Source organism: Mustela nivalis (assembly GCF_964662115.1).
Source record: "Mustela nivalis genome assembly, chromosome: 15".
Taxonomy (NCBI): domain Eukaryota; kingdom Metazoa; phylum Chordata; class Mammalia; order Carnivora; family Mustelidae; genus Mustela; species Mustela nivalis.
Genome location: NC_139034.1, coordinates 2821674 through 2846086, shown reverse-complemented (window position 1 = coordinate 2846086; position 24413 = coordinate 2821674). Strand labels below are relative to the sequence as shown.

At 43.7% G+C, this 24413-nt stretch overlaps 1 protein-coding gene across 1 annotated transcript in view; it reads right to left on the bottom strand.

Moving 5' to 3' along the window:
- ATP12A (ATPase H+/K+ transporting non-gastric alpha2 subunit) overlaps positions 1–18395 on the bottom strand; it is a 28378-nt gene extending 9983 nt beyond the window's left edge. Inside the window, exons 1-12 of the mRNA XM_082700923.1 lie at positions 18294–18395; positions 17500–17655; positions 14375–14434; positions 11345–11548; positions 10509–10622; positions 9177–9311; positions 8928–9045; positions 8432–8700; positions 7622–7820; positions 7354–7463; positions 5605–5739; positions 2088–2280 (exon numbers count right to left, since the gene is read on the bottom strand). Coding sequence (XP_082557049.1) covers positions 2088–2280; positions 5605–5739; positions 7354–7463; positions 7622–7820; positions 8432–8700; positions 8928–9045; positions 9177–9311; positions 10509–10622; positions 11345–11548; positions 14375–14434; positions 17500–17655; positions 18294–18302 — 1702 coding nt within the window. The 5' untranslated portion in view covers positions 18303–18395. The remainder of the gene's footprint in view (positions 1–2087; positions 2281–5604; positions 5740–7353; positions 7464–7621; positions 7821–8431; positions 8701–8927; positions 9046–9176; positions 9312–10508; positions 10623–11344; positions 11549–14374; positions 14435–17499; positions 17656–18293) is intronic.
- Between the last annotated feature and the right edge of the window lie 6018 nt (positions 18396–24413).

Below are 24413 nucleotides of genomic sequence, written 5' to 3'. Positions count from 1 at the left end.
TCAATGAAATTTGGTAAGAAATAAAAGGAGGAACATTTTCACACACTCCTTTACTATTTTACTAATACTTGAGAGTATACTAGAGTTGTTTCATTCTTTCAATTTCAACATGCAAGCTGTAATTAGGAAGGACGTATTTTTTTTTAAGATTTTATTTATTTACTTGACAGACAGAGATCACAAGTAGGCAGAGAGGCAGGCAGAGAGAGAGGAAGGGAAGCAGGCTCCCTGCTGAGCAGAGAGCGATGCAGAGCTTCATCCTAGGACCCCAGGATCATGACCTGGGCCGAAAGCAGAGGCTTTAACCCACTGAGCCACCCAGGCACCCCTAGGAAGGATATAGTTCATTCAAAAGGTAATTTACTATGTGCCCACTGGATTTTCTGATATGTACTAAGGATATAGAAACTAAGAGGGGGTAGCCTTAGCCTCGGAAGATGTCTCAGTTTACTGTACGGACAGAGACATAAAGAGGTAAAACATAAAAAAGCATAGTGAGTGTTATAGGGTAGAGCCACCTGGGGAATCAGGAAAGACTTCCCCAAGGAGGTCACATGGGAGTTGACTCTTGAGAAAAGAGTTAAAAGTTTTTCAGGGAGAAGGGAGGGTTAGGGATGGGAAGGCCATCTGAGGCAGAGAAAACAGCATGTGCTACTATATAAACTGGGGAAAGAATCTGGGACACCAAGGGAAGGGTATGAAGCTTGGTCTTTAATCAAGGAAAGTGTGAGAGAAAGGCCATTAGGAATGGAGAACCTTTTGTTACTCAGAAGACATCTGCTTTTCATAGGTTAAGGTAGAAGGGATTCCTGTGTCTGGTGGGACCCCTAAGATCATGTGGCTTTCTCATCAACTTTTATATCAAATTTATTCTCAGCATGCCCCACTGCCTTACACATTTCAGTAAAGCGCAGAGTCTGAGGGGGCAAACACAAGGTTCCTAGAGCGATTCTTGTCAGATGGGTATCAGTCCTGCATTGAAAACACTACCTGGTGCTGTGGGCTATTTAAGACATGCTTAAAGCATTATCACCTCATTTAATTATTTCATTTGCTTTACAAGCCCAAATATCCTTTAGAAATACACATTCCACAGATTCCATCTCTATTGGCAAGAACTTTTATGATGTTTAATGAGCCGTATCATCAACTGTGAACTTCTGTTACCCTGAATTCATATTCTGTAGTTCACAGGTGCCATTCTGTCAACCCAGATTCTCATGACAGAACATACCACTTAAGTTACCACAATTAGGCATCTACCAGTGGCTGTAGTTTTATGGTTTCTCCTCCACCTCCGACAACCCCTGTCTCTATTACTGGCAGTATTTTCTCCCTAATAGGCAAGTGAGAAACTTCAACATTATTTTTAACTTATTTTTCTCCTCTAACTAGTTGCTAAGTCTTACCTGTTCTGCCTCCATGAAGTCTTGTGTCTGACCCCTCCATCACATTATGAGTGCCTTGGATCAAATTCCTACCCTCTTTTACCTCAATGAGGGCTGCCACTTCCTCCTGAGACCCATGCCTCTCCTCTCCCTGCTACTGCCAAGAATTAAACTCTGTAAATCTGTTTGGTTCACTCACCACAAAGCCTTTTGTGGCTCTCTGACTGTGGAATGAAACCCTAGTTCCTCACCCACATAAGGCACTCCATATCATGCCCTCCAATCTATGTTTCCTGCCCATTTCCTAGGAACTATGTCATCTCATCTACCTGCCACACTCCACACAGACTGGCTCACTCACAATGTGGGCACACATCCCATCCATTTCTAACTCTGTGTTTTGGCCTATGTTGTTCCCTCTACTTCAAATATTTTCCCTCACCTCCCTTCAAGAATTATTGTGCAAGGCCCAGTTTAAAATATAACTCCTTCCACAAAATCTTCCCAGATATTCTTTATCTGGGAGCAATCCCACCCTCCTCAGTACTTCTATATATTTATCATATTCTTCTATGATTCATGTGGATGCCATAGCTACTTACAGCTAGATAATAAGGCTGTCTCCACTTATGCCCTGACTTGGCATAAAGCCTCACACCCAACAGGTACTAGGTAAGGGTTCTGTCACCAAGAGCTCACCCAGCACACGCTCCCCCAGGCCTCCCAACTCCATGTACGCTGTGTGGAAGGCCTCGGCTGTGTTCTTGTCCAGAGGCTGCTTCTGGCCATTGACCATGATGGTGCTGCACCTCTCTAAGATCCTCTCAGGAGCCCCTTTCATCACCAGGAGGAAGCGCTGGTCATTGGGGTCATCGGTTTTGTGTATGGAGAGCTAGGAGGGAAGGAACTGAGCATGTTAACATATTCCCTGCCATTGGATGATGACACCATCCTTACTCATAAGGGCCTTAAATGGACAATTTCTTAATTAACAAAGATTAAAGATATACCTTTCTCTCATGGACTACTTACCCTTGACATGAAAAGGAGTGTTCACTACAGGCATGTTCTATCCTTTTTATTTTGTGGTCAAGTAGTATGTGGAAATCTAATCTTGGTCCAGTTTAGGCACCCTGAACTTGAATCCAAAGTAAGTAGATCTCATCTTTCAAACAGAAACTAGTTGCTTTACGGAGGCTAGATGTGGCTGTTGTGCTGTGAAGTCTTGTGTATTGAACCAGATCTGGGGTGCCCATGGGAGTTAAGGGACCATGAGCCACTTTGTCTTGCTTGGTGTCTCTACCTCCCTATCATGGGTAGCAAGCTATTTTGAGTTCAAGCAGGCATGAGGGCAGCAGGAGTTCCTATGCCCCTTTGTCTCCAAATCAATCCAGTTTTACTGCCTGGTAGTGAAAGAAAATGATAGGGGTGGAGGAAGTAGACACCCTTACATATAGGCTTTCAGGACAATTAAGTAACACAATTTTATATCAAAAATCCTCTCACCTACTGATTCTACTTCTAGAGTCATCCTAATAAAGTAATTGGAAAAAAAAATCTGAAACAAAACAAAACAAAACAACCCCAAAACTTTATATAAAATGGCTTAGTCTTATGGACGCTGTTGTTATATACCAGGTGCTCTTCTAAACTTTTGGAAGGAATTTCAGGAAGTTGGAGTGTTTGAAAGACAATCAGTATGTTACTTAAAAAAAAAAAAAATCTACCATTGTGGGTCTATCAGTTGATTCTAAATTCTAGTTCTTAGCCTTTTGCATACCAAAGTGGAGCACAATAAAATATAAAAAAGTAGAGGGCAAATGTATATATATATTTTAATAGCCAAGTAAACATATTAAAAAAACCTCAACTATCTAACCAAACCAAACCCAAACTTCCCATCTATTATTACTATTATTTCCTCAAAGATAGGATATTTTAACATTTAAAAAATAAAACAATAAACACTTTTATAGTGTGTACTCTTCTCTCTCTCTTTTTTTTTAAAGATTTTATTTATTTGACAGAGAGATCACAAGTAGGGAGAGAGGCAGGCAGAGAGAGAGGAGGAAGCAGGCTCCCCGCTAAGCAGAGAGCCCAATGCAGGGCTTGATCCCAAGACCCTGAGATCATGACCTGAGCCGAAGGCAGAGGCTTAACCCACTGAGTCACCCAGGCACCCCTATAGTGTGTACTCTTCTAAGTGCTTCACACATTGACTCATTTAATTCTTGAAACTACCCTAAGGCTGTGAGTACTATTATTATTACCTTTTACAAGGAAGGAAACTGAGGCACCAAGGGGTTAACTGGCCCTAATAAGTGGCTGAGCTGGGATTTGAATTCAGACTAGCCGGCTCCAGAGTTCCCATCTTAATCAAGTAGCATATAAAGGATAATCTTTTAAATTAAATACATTCATCCTTATATAAAACTTCATAAAACACCATCCTTATTTTCCAGTTTGCCACAAACTATTAGAAATGTTTTTATGAGCTGGTCTCAGTTTGGAGAATTGCTGTTCTAAAATCAGTAAGACACAGACTTTCTCCTTTGTTTCCTTTAGTTGAATGATACCCCAGAGACCTTCCAAGGTCACAACATAGGAGACTCTTTTTTGAGTGTTGCTTATGTGTAGATATAAAATGGCACTAACAGCCTCCAAAATGGCTCTTTGGCCTCTTCTGCAGGAAACCATAGAAGTCCTCCTATCTATCAGACTATCAGAGTAGTCCTAACTCTGGGTAGCTTACTTTCCCCTTCAACATTTAGGACGAGGCCTCTTGGAACCTGCTTTTTCCTCATTTCTCACATGATGAGGAAATTCTTTACTAGAGTAGATGGAGCCCCAGCATGATTCTGAGTCTTATCCCTGATTAGAAGACCATTCAATTATGGCTCTGGCCCTTATTAGCTGTGGGATAATGTTCTGTACCTCAGTTTCCTCATTCCCAATCTTATGGAGTTGAGAGAACTGAGAGATTGAATACATGAAGAAATTAGCATATAATAACTATCATTACTATTGTTATATAAGGATCATTACTCATTCTATTTTCCTTTCTGTTTTGAACAAGAAATCTGATTTACTGGCTTTAATATTTTACTTCATACATTTTTTAGTTGTCTATTTGGCTAACTACAATTCTTCTTTGGCTGGTTATCCACAAAGATGTTTGCAACAGTTATTTCCCAATCCTAAATGCCGTCCAAACAAAATGTGAGGGTAAACACCAGAAACTTTTAAACAACCATGTTTATCTTATTTATATACTTTCCTGTTATGCAAAGACCAAGTCACAAGGGCCTGCTCTCAGCTTTGGTCTAAGGGAAGTCCCACCTGCAGCAGTAAACCAGGCTACAAACTATCATTTGTCCCACTCTGAGGAGGATGTAGCTAGCTGACCATTGGCTGGTCTGGAATGAGTGAATACAGATAGGCAATGATAGCCATTTTCTTCCTGAGCAATGGGTAGAAAGGAGGTCCCTGTCAACTGCATATGGGGCAGAACTAGAAAAAGCATGTCTGGTAACAGTCATCTGAGAGACTATTCATTGGTCTTCACAAAGGGCAAGGTTTACTCACAAGGCCCAAGCTACACTGTTCAGCTTCTGTGTTGTAGTAGACAAAGCATAGCCTTGGGAGTTGAAAAGACATGTGAAAGCTGGTTATGCCACTTAGATGCTTGGGAACTCTGGTCACATCAACATTTTCTAAAGGCCTGTTTCCTCACCTAGAAATTGAGATTAATTACTCCCACCTCAGGCTTATCGTGAGGATTAAATGAGAGAATGTATGCAACTTGCCAGATACAGACTAAGGGAGCATTAAATGTTAGTTCTCCCCATTCCCCCAGTTTTCATTTATCCTTTAGGATGTGGTTTTTGCCCCTCATCTGTGCAAATGGTACCTGGTGGTGGTGGAGGTGGCATATGCGTGGGAGTGGGGGATGGATGTAATGTAGATTGATCACTCACAGGAACATCCAGGCCCTGAGAAGATCTTCACTTTTCTTTTTTCTCTACCTATTTCTGGCATAGGGGAAGAAGCCAGCAAGGGAAACCTATTCTGGGTATACCAGATGCCCAGGACCTGTATCCCTGAAGGCTACTTTTGAAGTCAAATATCATTCAAAATACATACTAACCAGAGAACACTTACAGGTAGAAATGCCATTCTTGTGGTAATAAAGATTCAGTTGTGAGGAAAAACTCACCTGAAATTTGTTGGTTGAGTTAAAAGGGATTTCAGCTACTTTGTGGTTTCTTTTTCTAATCTCCATCACATCACCTAAAATGACCTCTGAGAACTTCAAAAGAGCAGTTTCGGAGGCATCTCCAACCACAACTCTCTGAGAATCAAGAGATAACAAATATTTGTAGCACATAATGTTTTTTTTGTTTGTTTGTTTTTTGTTTTAACATAATCTGGTTCTTTTATGATTATTTTAAATGAGCCAGCAGATGGCCTAAGCTCAGTATCTAACAAATGATAGCACCACAATGAGCCACTGACTGAACCATGGTGGAGGTGTTAAACTGGATGATGGTGCTTACTGGCATTAGGGTAATTCAAAATAGTCTGAGTTCTGTGAGACCTGGAGGGCTGCATGAAAGAACCTGCTACGAACTAGTCTTGAAAGATGGGTGGATAACTGACAGAAAGGAAAAGAAGAAAGCCTTCTGGAAATCAGAATGCCATGAATGAAGGCATGAATTGGAAGAATTCCACTGTAAGTCCTGGACGTCCAGGTGGAAATGGGGGATGCAGAGATAGAGAGGGCCTTGAAAGGCAGACAAGGTCCAAAGCTTGAGCTGCAGAAAACAGATGCATGGAAAGTTTTTGAGCAAAGTTAAGTGAAGCGGTCCATCTAAAGAAGTACTTAAGGAAAATTCCTGGTATGCAAGAAAGACCGGGGGGAGGGATAAACCGCAATCATGAAGGCCAATCAAGAGGTTGTTATAATTAATTAGATGTGAGGTACTGGCAATAACAGAAAAGTAAAATTATGTATTTATTTGAAGCAACAATAATAGGACCTGGTGATTCACTAGATATTAGTAATGAAGAAAGTTAAAGATAACTTCCAAAAGTTTTGGACTAGATAGGAAGTTAAAATGGTTATGCCACAGAAAAATAGAAAAGGGACAAGATAATGATTTAGAGCCAGGCTGGGTACAGGTGGAAGGTGGCATGTATAATTTGTTGAAAGCCTAGCATGGCAAAACTTTCAAGTGGAAACACACAGCTAACTGGAGATCCATGGAGTTTGGGTGAAAAATCAGAATTGGAGATAAGGATTTGAAAGCTATGGACAGAGAAATCATGGGCCAGGAGGAGAACTGATGAGCTGTCTGACAGAGAAAGAAAACCAACCAAACAAATAGTCTAAGAAAAAGGAAGAGTCAGTGAAGGAAACAGATGGCAAATAGAAAATCCCAGAGAAGATAGACTCAGTGACAGACTGAGAAGGAAAGGAGAGGGGGAGAGGAGAGAAGAAGGGGAGGAAGAAGGGGGAGAAAGAAAAGAAGTTTGTTTTTGTATATTCTAACATTCCAGGGCCCCTTAGCGCTGCATCTAGGAGTGCCAGGAGGATGTTCTAAGGTCAATCCTTCTATTTCCTGCCAATTATATTTTAAACGTCAGTGAATGGCATTTATGTAATAAAGAAACTTCGATTATATCTACTTAGTTTGTAAAGGAAAGTAACTTAAAGGTACATTCATTTTCAGGAATGAGAATTTTCAATAGAACTAAATCAATGTTCTGAGGACTTTCATACATCTCTGATTTCTCAAAGCAAATAAGGGTAATGAAAATTTTCTGCAGGTCTTGTGAGTCAGACTTGCTATTACTCGTACAAACTTTACTCAGTGGGAGAGATTTAAATCAAGAGCCAAATCAAAACAGAGAAAATGACTTCAAACAGGCTGTGATTTAAGACTGAGTGATACTGAAGCTTTACCTTCATGATGGGGACACTTTCTTGTCCGGGACTGAACTCAGCTCTGTTACACAATGTTATTATCTTTGATAAGGAGGCCCAGGTTCCAGAGCTTTGATCAAAGACTTGGTCTGGAAAATAGAACAGTGGATGCTGTGGGTGCCGGACCTAATATCCATACTATTCAACCAATTCTCTGAGTCTGCACACCAATGATGCCATGTTCTGCTCAGCCCCCTCTACTCGAGTCCACAGCTTCAAGCCACACTGAGTGTTCCAGAAGACTTACTTGAATGGTCTTCACTGGTGTCAGCTATGAATATCTGATTGTCGAACCACAGATGGGCCACGGTCATCCTGTTCTGGGTCAGAGTCCCAGTCTTGTCTGAGCAAATGATAGAGGTGGAGCCGAGGGTCTCCACTGCTTCCAGGTTCTTCACCAGGCAGTTCTTCTTGGCCATCCGTTTAGCTGTCAGTGACAGAGTCACCTAGACAGGAGAGAGAGAGAGAGAGAGAGAGGAAGAAGTTTTGAGAAAAATCATCATTTCGAACTCAAGCTGGTTTCAGGATGGAGGTATTGTTATAGATGTGGCAAAGCTGACCAAGTAGCTGATAAACCACATAAATCCCTACATATATGCCATATTCCTTTTATTAAATGTAGGAGTTTAACAATGTGCCTAAGTTCCTCAGTTGTAGAAATTGCCAAAGAGTCTTTTTCTTTTTAAGAAATGTGAAACTGTAGGGAAGGTGTCAGACTTCCTGAGAATCTGTAAGTGGTGGTTTGCATCTGTCTTATCTAGATCTTTTTTTTAATCTTATCTAGTTTTTAAGAAGGAAGATAATATGCAATTTGCAGATAGTGCCCCTAAAAATGAAAATAGAAAGTTTTCTAGGATAGTGTTAAAAATGTTAAAAATATCACAGTTCCATTTGTTTAAGAAACAATCTATTCAGAATGTCCCATGGTGTCCCCTTACAAGAGTGTCACCCTGAAGATGGAGGAGACTCGCAGTGTATGGTGGGCACACACCCAGCACAGCAGAATGCTGTGTGTTAATAGGGTCAGGGGAAAGGCCACCTAGCAGCACGGACTCACAGTGACAGTGGCCAGGAGACCCTCGGGCACATTGGCCACAATGATGCCAATGAGGAAGATGATGGAGTCCAGGACCTGATACTTTAGGGACACTGCGATGATGAAGAAAAGGATGCCAATGGAGACGGCCACTCCTGCCACAATATGAACAAAGTGCTGGATCTCAATGGCAATGGGTGTCTTCTCATTTCCAACTCCTGAAGCCAGTGAGGCGATCTGACCAATGATGGTGCGGTCACCCGTGTTGATGACCATGCCAGTTGCTGTGCCTACAGGTGAAATAGACATTTTATTCTGGGGATCCTCAGCTATGAGGGAACCACAGCCTGCTTACAGTCCTCTCTTTGCTGGTTTACATGATCAATTAGCACACATTACAAAGTTCTCTGGGCTCTTCAGTTCCATGCAAGATATGCTAAAGAGACAAGAGCATAAAGCCTGTAGGGGAGAGGTGATATGGGTGGTGCATGCAGTCATGGGAACCAGCCAGACTTACCTTCCAGACAGGTTGTAGAATAGAAACCAATGTTCTTTGTTTCCAGGGGACTATCATGGGTAAACTCAGAGGAACGGGGCTGGGGTTCAGATTCTCCAGTGAGAGATGAGTTATCTACCTAGAAGAAATTTTGAAAAAAGTTCAAGGCTGGCCATCTTGTTCCCTGCCCCAGTAACACTGAGATCTAGGAAGACAACAGAATAGCTACTAGTTATGAGTGTGATCTTTGGGGTGCCCTCTGGTGCTTACCTTACAGCCCTGAACAGACAACAACCTGACGTCTGCAGGGATCCGGTCTCCTCCTCTAATCTCCACTATGTCCCCCACCACTAGCTCCTCTGCCGGGATTGTCGTCTTCTCTGAGTCTCGAATGACAAGAGCTTGCTGCAAAAGAAAACAGAGACAGATGCTTCAGATCCTAGAATGATGCCAACTCTCCTCCATCCACATCTCTCCACTTCTCCAGAATGGAGGCACTGGAAGGCACAGCTGTCAGAATGGCAAAAATACAACAAAAAACTTTTGCTTGGGGCCTGAATACACTAAGAACTATCTTTTCTTGAGGAGGAACGCTCAGAGATATTCTTGGAAACAGAAAACGCTGCTGTGGGCAGATATAACAAACTACCAGCCCAAGCACGACAGAGAGGGACAATTAAGGATGAATGATCTTGGCTAGGATGTCTGGGAAGGACTGTAATGGCTGAGCCAAAGGGTTTAATACTCTTGCTCGTGTCAGGAAGACTTGAACGGGGTAGAAGGCAGATCTCCCACTTCTTAGCATGGACGAGTCCATCCAGAACCTTCTCTAGCTGGCAGCTCTGTGAGCCAGGGGCAGTGTGGTTTTCCCACTGTGCTAACAGTGGTGTGTGATCTCCCTAGAGGACTCCTAACATGGGGTCCTGTGGGAAGACAGGAGCAGGGGGCCTCCCTTACCAAAAGCAGTTTGGGGAAACATGCAGAGAGACTCCAAAATGGGTGCAGAAATGGTCACAGATGAAAAATGGTAGATTGACCTCCTTGGCTACTGGGGAACACTCCTGAACTTCTACAACTTGGTCTTAAAAGCTCCTGAATTCCTTTTGTTTGAACAGTTCACCAAAGCTCAAGAACAGTAATAGAAGATGTTGTGTGATGACTGATGTTTGTCTTTTTTTTTTTTTAAGATTTTATTTATTTATTTGACAGAGAGAGATCACAAGTAGATGGAGAGGCAGGCAGAGAGAGAGATAGAGGGAAGCAAGCTCCCTGCTGAGCAGAGAGCCCAATGCAGGACTTGATCCCAGGACCCTGAGATCATAACCTGAGCCGAAGGCAGCGGCTTAACCCATTGAGCCACCCAGGCGCCCCGACTGATGTTTGTCTTATTTCGCTCTTGACTAAGCGTTTTCCTGTATCTTACTTCCCTGATGATCTCAAAACTCTGTGTGAAAATGGGGCTTCAGAAGGACTGCCTAAGACTTCTCAGACAGCAAAGGATGGAGTGCTGACCCTCTGCCTCAGAGGCTCCACTCTCCTCCTTATCTGATGCTTCCTCATCTGAAATCACATGGAGACCAGAGAGGGATGGCTGCCACTCACCTGTGGGATCATCTTATTGAAGGTGGCCATGATGTTCGTGCTTTTTGCCTCTTGATAGTAAGCGAAGATCCCTGTTAAAATAACGACCAAGGCAAGCACGCAGCCCAAGTATACCTGGGTAAGGAGAAGAAGCATCAATCAGAAAAACAGCCTTCAGGAATGAGCCAGGTCCTGGGCTAGAGCTCTCCTTGCAAAGGTGAGAGACACGGCAGTGGTATCCTGGTGTCATTTACAGGTCACAAAATTTACCTATTTTAAGTGTATAATTCAATGATTTTTGATGAATTTACTCAATTTTGCAACAATCACCACAATCCAATTTTAGGACATATCCATCATCCCAGTGGCAGTCATTCCCCACTGCAACACCCAGCCCTTGCCACCTATGATCTGCTGTCTCTAGGATGTGCCTGTTCGGGACATTTCCTATCAATGGAGTCATATAGTGTGTGGCCTTTTGCATCTGGCTTCTTTCTCTTAGCATGATGCTGGCCAGTTCAGTGTTTTGGTTTTGGTGCTGTTATCAGCAGGCATAGATGCTCCCCATGTTTTAAGGGATACAATTAGCTTTGAGGAGAGACCCAAAATATTTCATATGGATGTAGATCTTTTTTTCCCCCCTTAGGAACTTATAGTGTGTATGTGTCTCTCTCTCTCTCTTTAAAATTCATGCTCTGAGACATCAGAAAGTCAGCTGGCAAAATTATTTGATTTACCCAGTGATGGATCAGTGTGGACTCCTGACTGCAGCCCACTGCTCTGCCCACTAATGGCCTACTTTAGGGTTGTTTTTCCATTACTAGTTTAGAAAAACCCGGAAGGAGACCTCCCCTTACATTGTCCAGGGATGAGGATGTATTCATGGAATACTGGATCCCATAAGCAATCCAGCACAGGATGGCTCCTATCCACAGAAGGATGGAGAACCCCCCCACCATCTGCTTAAGGAACTTGATGATCTCTGGTGTTTCCTTGGGAGGAGTGAGGGCATTGGGTCCATTCCGAGCCAAGAGCTCAGCAGCTTGGGTGCTGGAAAGACCCTGAGAAAGCCAGACAAAAACAAATAGGAATTAGACATTTCTCTTCCCTCAGACAGATGTCATTCTTATGCAGGTTGTGGGTAGGAGTTACCATGCCCAAGAAGGGCCTGTGAAAAGTGGATGATGTCTTACCTCCCCGAACTCTCACTGTTTTAAAAAGAATATTTAATATTAATGCTTAATATCAGCCTGGCAATGTACTCTGTATATTTGCTTATTTACCCTTCACAAAAACCCACTGAATAAGGTGCAATTATTATCCTCATTTTATAGATGTGGGATTTGAGGCACTTGGAAGTTAAATCACCCAGCTAGTAAATGGGTTCCAGAGCCACTTTATTACACTTTGCTAAGGTCTTTCAGCTTCTTGGAGGTTTATCCAGAGACAAGAGTAACTTGGCTAAGGAGGATTTAGCTAATCACTAAAGTTAAGGCCAATATGGGAACTATCCACAAAATATTCTCTTTTCTAGAATTTCTACATATTGCACTGGCTAATTTTTCATCCTTAAGTCTGGTGTCTTTCTGCTTTTCTGTATATCCACCCCAAGTTCTAAGTTCTACCAAGCTAAATTCTACCAAACTCAAGCCCACATGTGTAGTCACTTCTTGCCAGAAGCCCTCCCTGGTAAGCATGCCTTCCACAGGTATACAGAGGGCCCTCCACCCCTCTTGAAATCCTGTATTGTGACTCATAAGGTTCCCCACACCCCACAAATTCTCCTTTAAGGAGAAAGTCTTGTCATTACTTTTTCTTCCTAATCATGTTGTAAGCTCCTTAAAGGACAGCTTAAAGACTATCCACGGGGTGCCTGGGTGGCTCAGTTGGTTAAGCTTCCTACTCTTGATTTCAGCTCAGGTCATGACATCAGGGTCATGAGATCAACCTCTGTGTTGGGTTCCATGCCCAGTGTGCAGTCAGCCTGAGGTCCTTTCCCTCTGCCCTCCCCTTACTCATATGTGCTCTCTCTCTCAAATAAGTTAAAATAAATCTTTAATTAAAAAAAAAAAAAGACTCTGGGATTCTTGTGTGGCTCAGTTGGTTAAGCGGCTGCCTTTGGCTCAGATCATGATCCCAGCATCCTGGGACAGAGTCTGGCATTGGGCTCCTTGCTCAGTGAGGAGCCTGCTTCTCCCCTGCCTGCCGGTCCCTGTTTGTGCTCTCTCTCTCTCTCTCTCTGACAAATAATAAAATCTTAAAAAAAAAAAAGACGCTATCCTTGTTAATTTTTGTGTCCTTTATATGGTGTCCTGATTGTTCTGTAACAGAGGCTCAAATATTTGCTGAATAACTGGATTTGAAGTCACTAACTTGTAGTCAGAATAAAATTCATCTCTGTCATCACTGTCTCCTTCCTACTTTTTCTCTACTCTCTCAGCCCCATGTCTTGCCATGGCCCTCTTAACCACCTGACCAAATTGCCTCCTCCTTCTGCTTCTCTACCGTGGTACCTGGGATCAGGGATTTGTTCAAATCCCCAGTGAAACAAAGTCCTACCTGCGATTTCTCTGAAAAGTCTCTGGAATCTGTCCCCTTTCCTTCCCATCTCACTGCTGCTACCTCGCTTCAGTTCCTCATTTTATATTCCTGGGTTATTGTCTCATTCTTCTAGACCCTTCCATTTCCCACTTAAAAAAAAAAAAGTTCATCCACCTAACTATCTATATCTGTATATATCTTGTACCAGAATTCCCTTTTGAAAGCCAATCTTATTTAAATCACTTCCTTGTTTAGAATTTGTGTGTAACTAATAAAGCCCTTATTCCTTAGTTTAATATGGAAGCGCTTAAAGGTTTCACACAAACTGCCTCTCCACGGTCTCATTTTCCACCCCTTTCTCTCCCCTTTCGAAACACATTAGCTTCCAGAAACTCCAGATTGCTCTCCAAATATAGTCTGTTCTCCCTGGTCTCCTGGGTAGTCTGCTAACTTAAACCCAATTCTTCCTCCTATGTCCTGATTTAACACTGCACCATCCAGGGAGCCCATTCTGGTTTTTCTGGTCAGAAGAATCTGTCACTCACTCAGCACACCATTTAGACCTCCTCTCTCTTTACCATCTAAGTCGAACAGACTGGATGTTATGATACTCTCTTATATACCTGCCTCCCCTGCTGAACTGCTCAGTCCTTAAGACCGGGGATCACCTATCCCTCTTTGGCCCTCTCACTGCTTGTCTTGTGTGTTGCACATAGTGGGGCTTTTTGTTGACTTGAACAGATGTATCCAAATCTCCTGATGTCAAGACACCAAAGCTTTTGACATTTAATTTGAGTTTGAATTCACACAAGGAAGCAGTTCTTCTGTGGTGGGGGAATTTGCCAGACACCTGAGAGCATACCAGTCTGTCCTGGAGTCATCATCGTTCCTTCTCAGAGGAAGAGGCGAACAAGCAGTGTTGTAAGCCTGTCACTCTGGATGGTTGCTTTTTAACACTGGTTTTCCCCATTCTTTGATAAGACCTTATACTTCCTGGACATGAGGATTAAAAGCAACCTCTGACCATGACCATAAGGAAGTGTCCGAGCCTTTCTAAGGACACCACAGCTTTCCTGCAGTTATAGTCAAAAGAAATGTTTATAGCCAGGAGTCCAGCTCAGCAGAGGGGCTTGACTCCAGGCTTTGGTTCAGGCACACCAGCTCTTAAAGTTAACCAGCCTCTTTTACATACTGGGCATGTGCGTGACTGGTATTTTTAAAGTTGCTGCTTCAACCTAAAGATGCCGTCTACTTTTTCATACACCTTATGCACATGGCTTTAAAGTACAGTCCTTTGCATAGTCCCAGGGCTTTTCTTCCCAACCCCTAATCCCTTGATGACTTACTGTAATGATGTTTGTATCATATTTCTTTTCCAGTTCCTTAATGCTGAGTTTGTGGTCATCCTGAAGTCCATGAAAGGAAGAAGAGAGTGCATTAATAATTCCAAAATACTCAAACCCTAAGCTTTGACCAGCCCATGAAAACTGAGAAGCACTGATGATAGGAGGAGCCAGGAAGTGAGGGAGAGAAAACCCTCTGTGCCAGGTGGTTATTGCACTGAGAGAAAAGAGAGTCTTGCTACAGGGGAGGCTTGCCTTCTGATTCACCGGCCAGGGGATTTTCTGGCCATCCCTTAAGTTCAGACTTAGTTTGTCCTTTACCAAATATTAGCTGTCTTTAGTTTTTATGAACAAAGTATGTCATTTCAATCTGATCTTCAGCACATGCAAGTCCTAGCATACCCGTCTGCTGTCCGGGTACTGGTAATCTGGATACTTAGTTCAGTACCCGAGTTCTGGGATTAGTTGAGGGTGACGAGCAATACCAAACCAGACCAGACCCATCCGACAACTCCTTGCCCATGGAGCCCTCATTGGGCAAGTAGTCTCTGGTAGAAGCAGCAAGCCTTTTCTTAATCAAGTACTTGAGACTCAGAGAGTTTATTTGGTAGAGAAGCCCTACAGATTTAAAACTGCCAAATAAACACCAGTATGACCCACACTTGCTAATTTTGTTATAGAATCATTAAACTAAAGCAGAGTTTTTCAACTTTGGCATTACTTACATTTGGGCCAATAATTATCTGGGTGGGTGATGGGGACTTCCATGTACTATATGTCACCTACTAGCACACCCTCCCTAGAGTAGTGGTAACCAGAAATGTTTCAGGACCCCACTAAATGTCTCATGGGGGGGCAAATTCCTCCTATCCTGTCCCTTGAGAGCCACTGGGCTACAGGATTGGAAGCCTTTTCCTGTCTCAGAAAACCTAGGGGGCAAGTAAGCCTTCTTTAGCCCACCTAGACAACCTAGCACTCAGGATTCTTTAGGTTTTGATCATCTGAAACAAAGATTTATACTGTGATGGATACTAGAACTATCTCTTTTCTTAAGTATATGAAAAAAAAGGTTACCTGTTAAGAGATGAGATTTTCCAATTAAAAAATTATTTTGTCCTCTCCTCTGCCAGATTCTGCTTTACTCATTTAGTCATTGTACCAATATTGATTGAAAGATATTGCTGGGGATTCAAAGGATTAAGACACAGTTTTGTGCACTGTGCTAAATTCTGTGCAGATCCAAGTAACAGGTGATTAGAGCCACTGATTGCATGGAGGTATTTCATAGTTTAAGGGGCCTGTACAGTGAGGCAGAATAAGGCAGAATATCTTTCCTTCTTTAGCCTTGGCTTTGGGGACGAGAGCATGGGGGAGAGGGAGGGGCTGGAGGCATGGTGGGTGCCTGTGGCGCACTCTGCTGACCAGCACTAGAATAGCTCAGGGCATCATCCTGCGTCTCAAGACTTCTATCAGGTTACCCATCGGTTGATTACCCGTCGGTTGATTCAGCAGCCAGGGATACTTTCGTTCTTGTCAAGGATCTAATGTGCCAGAGGGCATCCCAGTACACAGTCACAAATTAAATTATAGGATTCTTGTGAGAATTTTGGGAAATAAGAAGGAAAGATTTTCCTCTCAGCCTGGAAGCAGGGGAACACTAGTTAACACTACAAAAATTATCTTTCTATACTATACATCTTTCCAAAATGCTCAGAGAAGGGAGATTCTCTTCATAATAAACAGGCATATGATAGAATGGATATATATTCATGTTATAAGTAGCAATTTTATGGAAGACTACATATGTCTTCAATCCTGAATGCTAGAGATACATAGGAAATAAGAATGACTATTATCTGGTGCTGTGCTAAGTCTTTGTCCTGCTTTATTTCACTTAACCTTTTTAACTACTCCAACAGGTAGGCACTGTTTTTTTTTTTTTTTTAAATTCCTATTTTTTGAAATAGGAAGTGAATGTCAATCAAACTGGGATCTGAATTCAGGTCAGTGCAATTTCAGGGCTGTGTGTTCTTAAATGTCTGTCAAAACAGGCATGGGCAAATACCTAGTGGTGTGTTGCTAAATTTTTCACAAGCTCTCCAGGAAAAATAAATAAAAAACTCTGACTTGTACTTACTGATTTTTCACTATAACCAAGTTGTAAGATGCTAACCCAATGTCAACCAACTTGCCAAATTCCTGAAAATTTAACAATGGGCTTTCTAGCCCACATGAACTCACACCACTACTGTCTGCGCCAACAATAACAGTTTTAAAGTCTGCAATGAACTGAAGGGATGGTCTAGTAAAACTTCAGGCTTGCTGTAGAAGTTTCCCCCTTGACATTCCTGACACATAACCTGTCACATTTCAATTCTGAGGCAGATCTTGCCCATGGTGGACAACTTTAACAATTCCAAAGTTCTTCCTTCACAGGAATGACATTGTGCTTCCATAAATTACAAAATTACTAATTATAAATAGTTTAATTATGAATTGCATAAATTACAAAATATTCTTACTCTTTTCTCATTTTTCCCCCTCACCCATGCAAATTGTTTATTTCCCACTTTACATAAAGAAAATGGAGCTTTACCAAGTTTGCTCCCAGTTACCAATCACTTAAGTGGAACTTTACTGAGCCCAAGGTTCTCTGAATCCAAGCCCAATATACTTTTACCAGTGAAATTATTCTATTTCACGGGGCATACATAGCCAAAAACCTAGCAAGGTTAGTGGCTTTGTTTTCCTCCTTCGTGGTTCCAGCTCCAGTAGTTTTACCCTATCAGCTTAAAAACTGGCAGTTGGGTACAGCTATCTCAATGAAGCAGCCAGGAAGGAGAGAGGTCTGGGCTGTGCCTGTGGGGACTGGAATCAAAGGCTCTTCCCTCAAGAGTTCTAGCTGGGAGTGCCTACAACCAAAATGCAGGAATCCTGCAGAAGCCCTGACCCCAAGGGCAGATATTATCACACCATTTATTTTAAACAAGGAAACAAATCTCAGGCGGATTTTCAAATCCTTGAGACTGATCCTTCTTTTGTTAGGAAGTAGGCTATAGGGGCAAGTTCTCAAGGGGAAAGGGCAGAACTCAGTGGACCCATATGGCTTAAGAACCAGATCAACTGACCAGATCCACTTCTTTCCTAAGCTCCTCCTTATAGTGATTCTTTCTGGGTTCGAAGCAGTTCTTCAAGCCTCTGTACTTCTCCTTGCCATTCCCCTTGTCTGTTTGTTGGATGTCTTTGGTTCCACTGAGCTCCACAGAGTAAATTTCTAGTGTTTTCTGAAAAGAAAGCAGAAATACAATATTGGTCCAAGATGGGTTTTCTGAAGAAGTGTCGAGCACTTCTCTTTGTGGGTCAGGGACCTAAGAGAGAGTAAGGCGCAGGATGTGGAGAGTTTCTCTCTCCCCCACCTTCAAACTCCCAGGCCCTTTCTCTCCTTTCTTCTCCAGTATAAAGGATAGATGGCAAAGCCCTGCCGGCATCTCCTCAGGGTGACCCCATCCTGGAGTTGGGGAAGGTGGGATGTTACTTCCTCCTACTCGAGACAAGACCCCTCCAGCCCCAGGGTCGCCCTAGTACTTTGCTCCCAACAGTGCACACCGGCGTGTGTCCCGCTTCTTGGGTGGGGCGTTGCCCACTGAATCTCAGTCCCGGGCAGGGCAGGCTTTACAGACCACAGCGCAGGCGGGTAACCCCCAGCCTGGCGACACCCGCCACATCGGAGACGTCCAAGGGCCCTTGGGGTTCCTTCCCAGAGCGTATGGATTTGGGTCTTCCCCCCAGTCAGCTCCGGGAAGGGAAAGGAGCCGTGCAGAGGTCAGGAGCGCAGAAAAAAGGTGGCCAGTCCTTCCTCTTTCCCCTCGTCTTCCATCCCCTCTATACGGGTCTCGGGCCGGCGCCAGGGGCCTGCACGCACCTTGGTCATGGCGAAGGCGGTGGCGCCGCGGGCAGGCGAGCTTGGTGTCCGGGCTCTGGCGGTGGCGGCGCGCGCAGGGCAAGCGTCCCGTCGGGCGGCGGTGGCGAGAGCCCCACGCTCACCTCCTGCGGTCAAACGCCAGCCGCTGCCGGGGGGAGGCGGTGTCCGCCTTAAATGCCGCCTGCCCCGCCCACGTACCTACCTGCGAGCAGGTTGCCCGGCCTCAGGACGCCCGGGGAGGGGGGAGTCCTGCAGGCGCGGTCCTGGGCGCGGAACCTCGCGGCTGTGCTCCATCCAGGGAGCCGGGAGCGACGCGGCCTTCGGCCAGGGATGTGGGGTACCCGAGGCAGCGCCGTCGAACGGCCGCAGCCTACCCTCTGATGGAGCCTCCGACGATCGCACGCCCTCATCCCAGCTTTGGTGGGACCCTCACCCGCTTTTCTTTCTTTCTTTCTTTCTTTCTTTCTTTCTTTCTTTCTTTCTTTCTTTCTTTCTTTTCCTTTCTTTCTCGTTCTTTCTTTCTTTTCTTCCTTCCTTCCTTTCTTTCTTGATTTTATTTATTTGACAGAGATCACAACAAGTAGGCAGAGAGGCAGGCAGAAAGAGGTGGGGGGTGGGGTGGGTGAAGCAGGCTCCCCGCTGAGCAGAGAGCCTGAAGCGGGGCTCCATCCGAGAACCCTGGGATCACGACCTGAGCCGAAGGCAGGCTTTAACTCACTGAGCCACCCAGGCGCCCCTCACCCGCTTTGCTTTTAAAATTTGCTTAAGCAGAGCGGAAGAATTGCTTCTTCCAGCAGCAGCTGCTCTCTAAGGTGTCGTGCCTATAAAAGGCCACCTTATTAGGTGGATTTCCACAGGAGGATGAATTTCCACAGGCCAGTGTGGTGTCAGAGTGAATTTGGGAATTACTGAGAGAGCTCTGAGGAGTTGCTGAACTACCTTGCGGGATCTGGATGAAAATTGGAGTTCTGAAACAGCTGTGGAGAGGAGAGATGGGAGAAACTGTGCAGTCAGAGGACTCAGAAATGAGGCTGCCTCCTGGGCAGAACTGAAGCTATAGGCTGGGGTCGGGTAAACCCGCTCATCCCCTAAACGGGATGGACATCTCCTCCTGCCAAGGCTATAAACGCCTTTTCCTCTTTCTTCTTGCCTTCGTTCTTTCACCCTTCCTTTCTTCTTTTCTTTCCAAAATGAGAGAATTTGAAGTTAGACGATCCTACCCTCCCACCCCGCCCCACCCCACGCCCCACCTCCCGCACCACACACACACACACACACACACACACACAGTGGGGTTGGGCAACACCAATGTGTTACTCCTTAATTAAATGATAAGGGACAGGAAAATTCCGGGTGACATCTGTTTTGCAGATACAGATCACAGGTTCTTTGGAGTTGGATGGCAAGTTAAATTCTAGTTCAAACTCAAGCAACAACTGACCCCTGGCTAAGTCTGTGTTGTGTTCTCCCCCTTTTCTTCTCTCCTGGAGAATGCTCTTCAAAGGAAAAATTGTAAGACAGGACTAAGGAGAAAGAAAATTTGTATGCAACTGATGTTCCCACTGTTTGCTGGAAATCCAGGAGAAGGGATTTTGCAGGTACAAGTGGCTGCTTGCTCACCTTCCCCTCTTCCCCAGCTCCTGCTCAACTTTTTACGACAGAGAGAGAATAGAGAAGCGGGATGGCTTAGAGAAATGCCCCAGAACTCATGTCGAGTTCAAGCTTCAAAAGCAAACTCAGATTCACACTTAATTAGGGGAATAGGAGAGAGTGATGTAGGGAGAGGAATGGGCTAATGGAGAGGTGACAGCAGATTTTAAAATCAGTAGATCCTAACAACTCCTCCTAGAGAAGATTGCTGTTTATTCTTATTGGTGTCAAGTTTGGAAAAGTGTTAGTTACTACCAAATTGGACAAAAGTGACATCATCAGATACTCTAGCACCTCTGTGGTCCTGCAGAGTTCCTGATTCCTGCCAGGGGCCAGCTTTGGCCACTACTGCTGTGGGCATCTTCTGATGCCATCAGGTATCCTGGACTGTGATTTCTACCACAGAGGACAAATGGGGCCACTCTACACCCACCCTAACTCCAGTTACTGCTTTGCTATTGCTGGTCATCTTGCCCAAGAGTCCAGACATCCCAATATTTCTTGAGGAGAATGTCCTCTAGGTATCTGTGAGGCAGGTACCTGGAATAGTCCTCACATGGTAGAACTATGGACTGAATTTCCGCTTGGAAACACAGACTTACTCACCTCTTTTTGGCCCCAGGAACTATCACCTGTCCTGTTCTGGCCAATGTACCCTGAATTTCTTCCAGTTCTATGACTCTCTTGAACTGGCTGTAAAGACCAGGGTATGACTTGGGACACTGTCTCAGCCCAAATGCTCTAGTAGCAGCTTCTGCTTAAAGCAGAGTTTTCCTCTCTTTCAAAAAGAGCCTATCCATGCCAAGAATCTCTTCTAAGACTGTTCTCATTGGTAAATATTATATATTTGTGATAGGTTGTCATAATATATGTAACTACTCCTAGCTCATTTTAATCAATTAAATGCACACAATGTATGTGAAACTGTACTAGACATAGAGGGTGGTGGGGGGAAATGGTATTAAAATTGTGTCATTCTCTGCCCTCAAGAAAGCTACACTTGAGTTGGAAAGGCAGATTTAATGAATAGACAATAGTAAATCACCCAAGCGAGAAAAGAATTTAGCACTAAATGGTATAGGCTCTAAGTGTTTTGAAAGTTTAAAGAAAAGATGCAGGAGATGGCAAGAGTTTTATTTCTTAGAATTAATTTTTCAGATTTTCCCCATCCCTTTCTACTTTCTGTGAAATGAGGGAGAGAGATAGAAAGAGTGGTGGAGTTATGGATCATACTTGCTGCCCTGAAGTGCCCCCTCCTGCTGTAGAGTCCTGGATAAAGGGACATCCACCAGCTGACTCAAGAGTGTGAGCGTGAAGATTTAGTACTCCAGAGAAGGGGATCCAGGTGCTAACGGGAAGAGGAAGGTTCACTTCCTGCCTTACATCTGGATCAGCCGGTGCCACTGCTGCCCACTGTCTTCTTCCTCCTGGATTCCTGTCCCACGCACACAGGCAGTCCCTACACACCTGTGTTCCCTCATCATACCAGGCTATGACTAGGCTGCATTTCTCCACTGACAAGGGCGCCTGGATTGGAGTCAAGATGCAAAAACAAAAACAAAACAAAACTTCAGCCAAGCACATCGCTAAGCTGTTTCCTCATTTTTTCATGTACAAGAAACCCAGAGATGGTCATATGAACAACCTGCAGAAGGGAAACCTGCTTTCAGAAATAAGCACCAGGGCGCCTGGGTGGCTCAGTGGTGGCTCAGGTCATGATCTCAGGGTCCTGGGATCGAGTCCCTGCTTCCTCCTCTCTCTCTCTCTCTGCCTGCCTCTCTGCCTACTTGTGATTTCTCTCTGTCAAATAAATAAATAAAATCTTAAAAAAAAAAAAAAAAGAAGCACCAATACCATGATAATGGTCCTGCCTGAAGCTGTTAAAGACCATGACCAGAGTGGATAGGGGTGATTCCAGAAGTAGATAAAAGGCCTGCATGGGGCTTAGGTGTGGCCATGCCACAGGGATGTTTTCTTCCCTTGTGAATATAGCTCTCCAAAATGTTAGGTTACTACAATGCTTATTCTCTGTGACTTATTTTGGGTACTAAGATCCTTTCTAAAAAAATTACTATTTTCCTTTTAATAGGTGATTGAAAAAAAATTAACTGCATTCTGAAGTTCTTAAATTTGTTTTTTGAATCTTAGGGTGAAACAGATTTTCCTCATTTGAATAATCTTCACCTTTATCATGGAAGTTATACCTTATACATGTGTAATATATATGACATATAACACATATAACATGAAAGATATTATTCATATAAATATGCTCAGTTAAGTTTGCAAAAATTTGCCTCTTCTCATGAGTGAGGTGATACTCTCTTGGTCACCAGCTTCCAAATTCTTCAGAGTTAGAGAGACAAAAGCAGATACTCCAAAATCTATTTATTCTGAAATATTTACTGGAGGCCTGTGAAAAATGTGTAGGGCCATAGTAGGTTCCCCTCCCCTGAAAGAGCTTTTGATTTGGTTGAGGAGGTAAGATATATCACTCTGGATTAGAAAATTAATATAAAGACATGTCCAATGCTATACCTGAGGGGACACCTGGGTAGCTCAGTCAGTTAAGCATCTGCCTTCAGCTCAGGTCACAATCTCAGGGTGCTGGGATCAAGTCCCACATCGGGCTCCCTGCTCAGTGGGGAGCCTGCTTTTCAGTCTCCCTGCCACTCCCCCGCTTGTGCCCTCTCTTTCCCTGACAAATAAATAAATAAGATCTTAAAACAAAAAGCAAAAAACAAAAAACTATACCTGGTCCAGCACTGAATCAGTGGGCAAACACTGGAATTCCAGAGGAGCCAAGGAAGACATGAGCTCTAGATAGTGAGTGATGAGAGGGACAAGTATAAGTGGATTTTGAAGGCTGTGTAACCTGAGACAACTAGGGAGGTGTAGGGCAATGAACGAGGAGAGGAGGAAAGAGGAAGGCAATGGCTCCTGCAATGACCAAAGGGATGGGAATGAAAATGGCAGCATTCCAGGGAGAGAAAGGAGCCTGGTAGCTGGAGCAGACAGGTTCTTTCAGGGAGTAGCAGAAGGTCCAGCTGTCAAAGACGGACTCTGTAGGGGTTGGATTTCATCAATATGCCTTAGGGAGCCCTTGAGGATGAGAGCAATCTAATGGAAACAACATTTTAGGAAAGATGAGCAGTTCTAGAGCAAAAACTGGGAGCCCTTCTGACTCTGAAGTTCCTGGGTTTGCAACTGTCCCAGCATGAGTCTTGAACCCTTTTCTCTTTATTCTAGGTTCCTGTCAGTGAGCAGGTTCTAAACAAGGTGTCTTGCTGCTTTTGGCAAGTGTGCTTTAGCTCCCTGACACCCTAAACATGTCTAGTCTCTAAACAGCTGTTATTTTAGGCAGAATTTATTTGTTCTATCAAGAGTCTTTGGAATGAAATCAGGGAGAGAGCAAATGGTCATCACACAATCTACATTAGGGAAGCTGATAGGACTCTCCCCTCTTCATCCCCCAATAAATTTGTATTTATCCTGTGTTTCCAGGATGAACTGAGCTGTTCTAAGAGCTGGGGAAGAGGAGCTATGGAATTAAAGAACATCATAGGAGACATAGTCTGTCTTATCCACAAAGATCAGCTTCAATTTAGTAATAATGATGAGCTGCTTCATTCTTTATGATGATCTAAGTTTGTAAAAAACAAAAAACGAAAAAAAAAAGAAGAAAGAAAAAGTACAGTTTGACCGTTTTTTCACGCAAGTTAACACAGCTATGTTCCTCTCACCCAGCTTTCAGGTCTGATATGTCCCTTGTGAGATGACAGGTTTGGTGTTGGGGTACATGAAAATGACCATAAAACTATTTGTGGAGTCCATGTCCTCTAAAAATCACTTTCTTACTTGATTGTCTCTCTTTCTCTCTGATGTACTTTATATAATTCTGTGATAACCCAATGTCTTAAGTCAGCATGTCTGGCTCTATGCTCATATCTGTTCTGGGATCAGCGTATCAAAATAACAAAAATTCACTGAAGAAGCAAAGCAGGGGGGGTTGGGAAACACAGCCTGAATCTCTGGTCTCATTCACAGCAAGGCCAACTTAGCTCTTGCTGACCCAGAAAGGTGCATAGGAGTGGACCATGCCACAACCCAATGAAGAGTCCAAAGCAGGGCTTGAGACTTTAGGTATCTTGCACATAAATGATGGGACATAAAGTGAGTAAAGGAATAAGAAACTGCTTTCAAGGGACAATTAGGAGAAAACTGGCAGATGATTGCCTGCAAATTCTACTGGGAAGTTCTGCTAAGAGGTGAGTTGGTAGTGGAGGTTCTGAAGTTTGTCTGCTATCACTCAAGGGAGACAACAAAGGGTCAGATCTGCTCTGTAAAGTACATCTGGGTACTGGAGGAGACCAGAAGCAAGAAAGGCAAGAGAAAATACTTAGTACATTTATAGGCCATCTTACTGTGGCCAAAGTATCCACTTAGGAAATAAATCTACTCGCTGCTGAA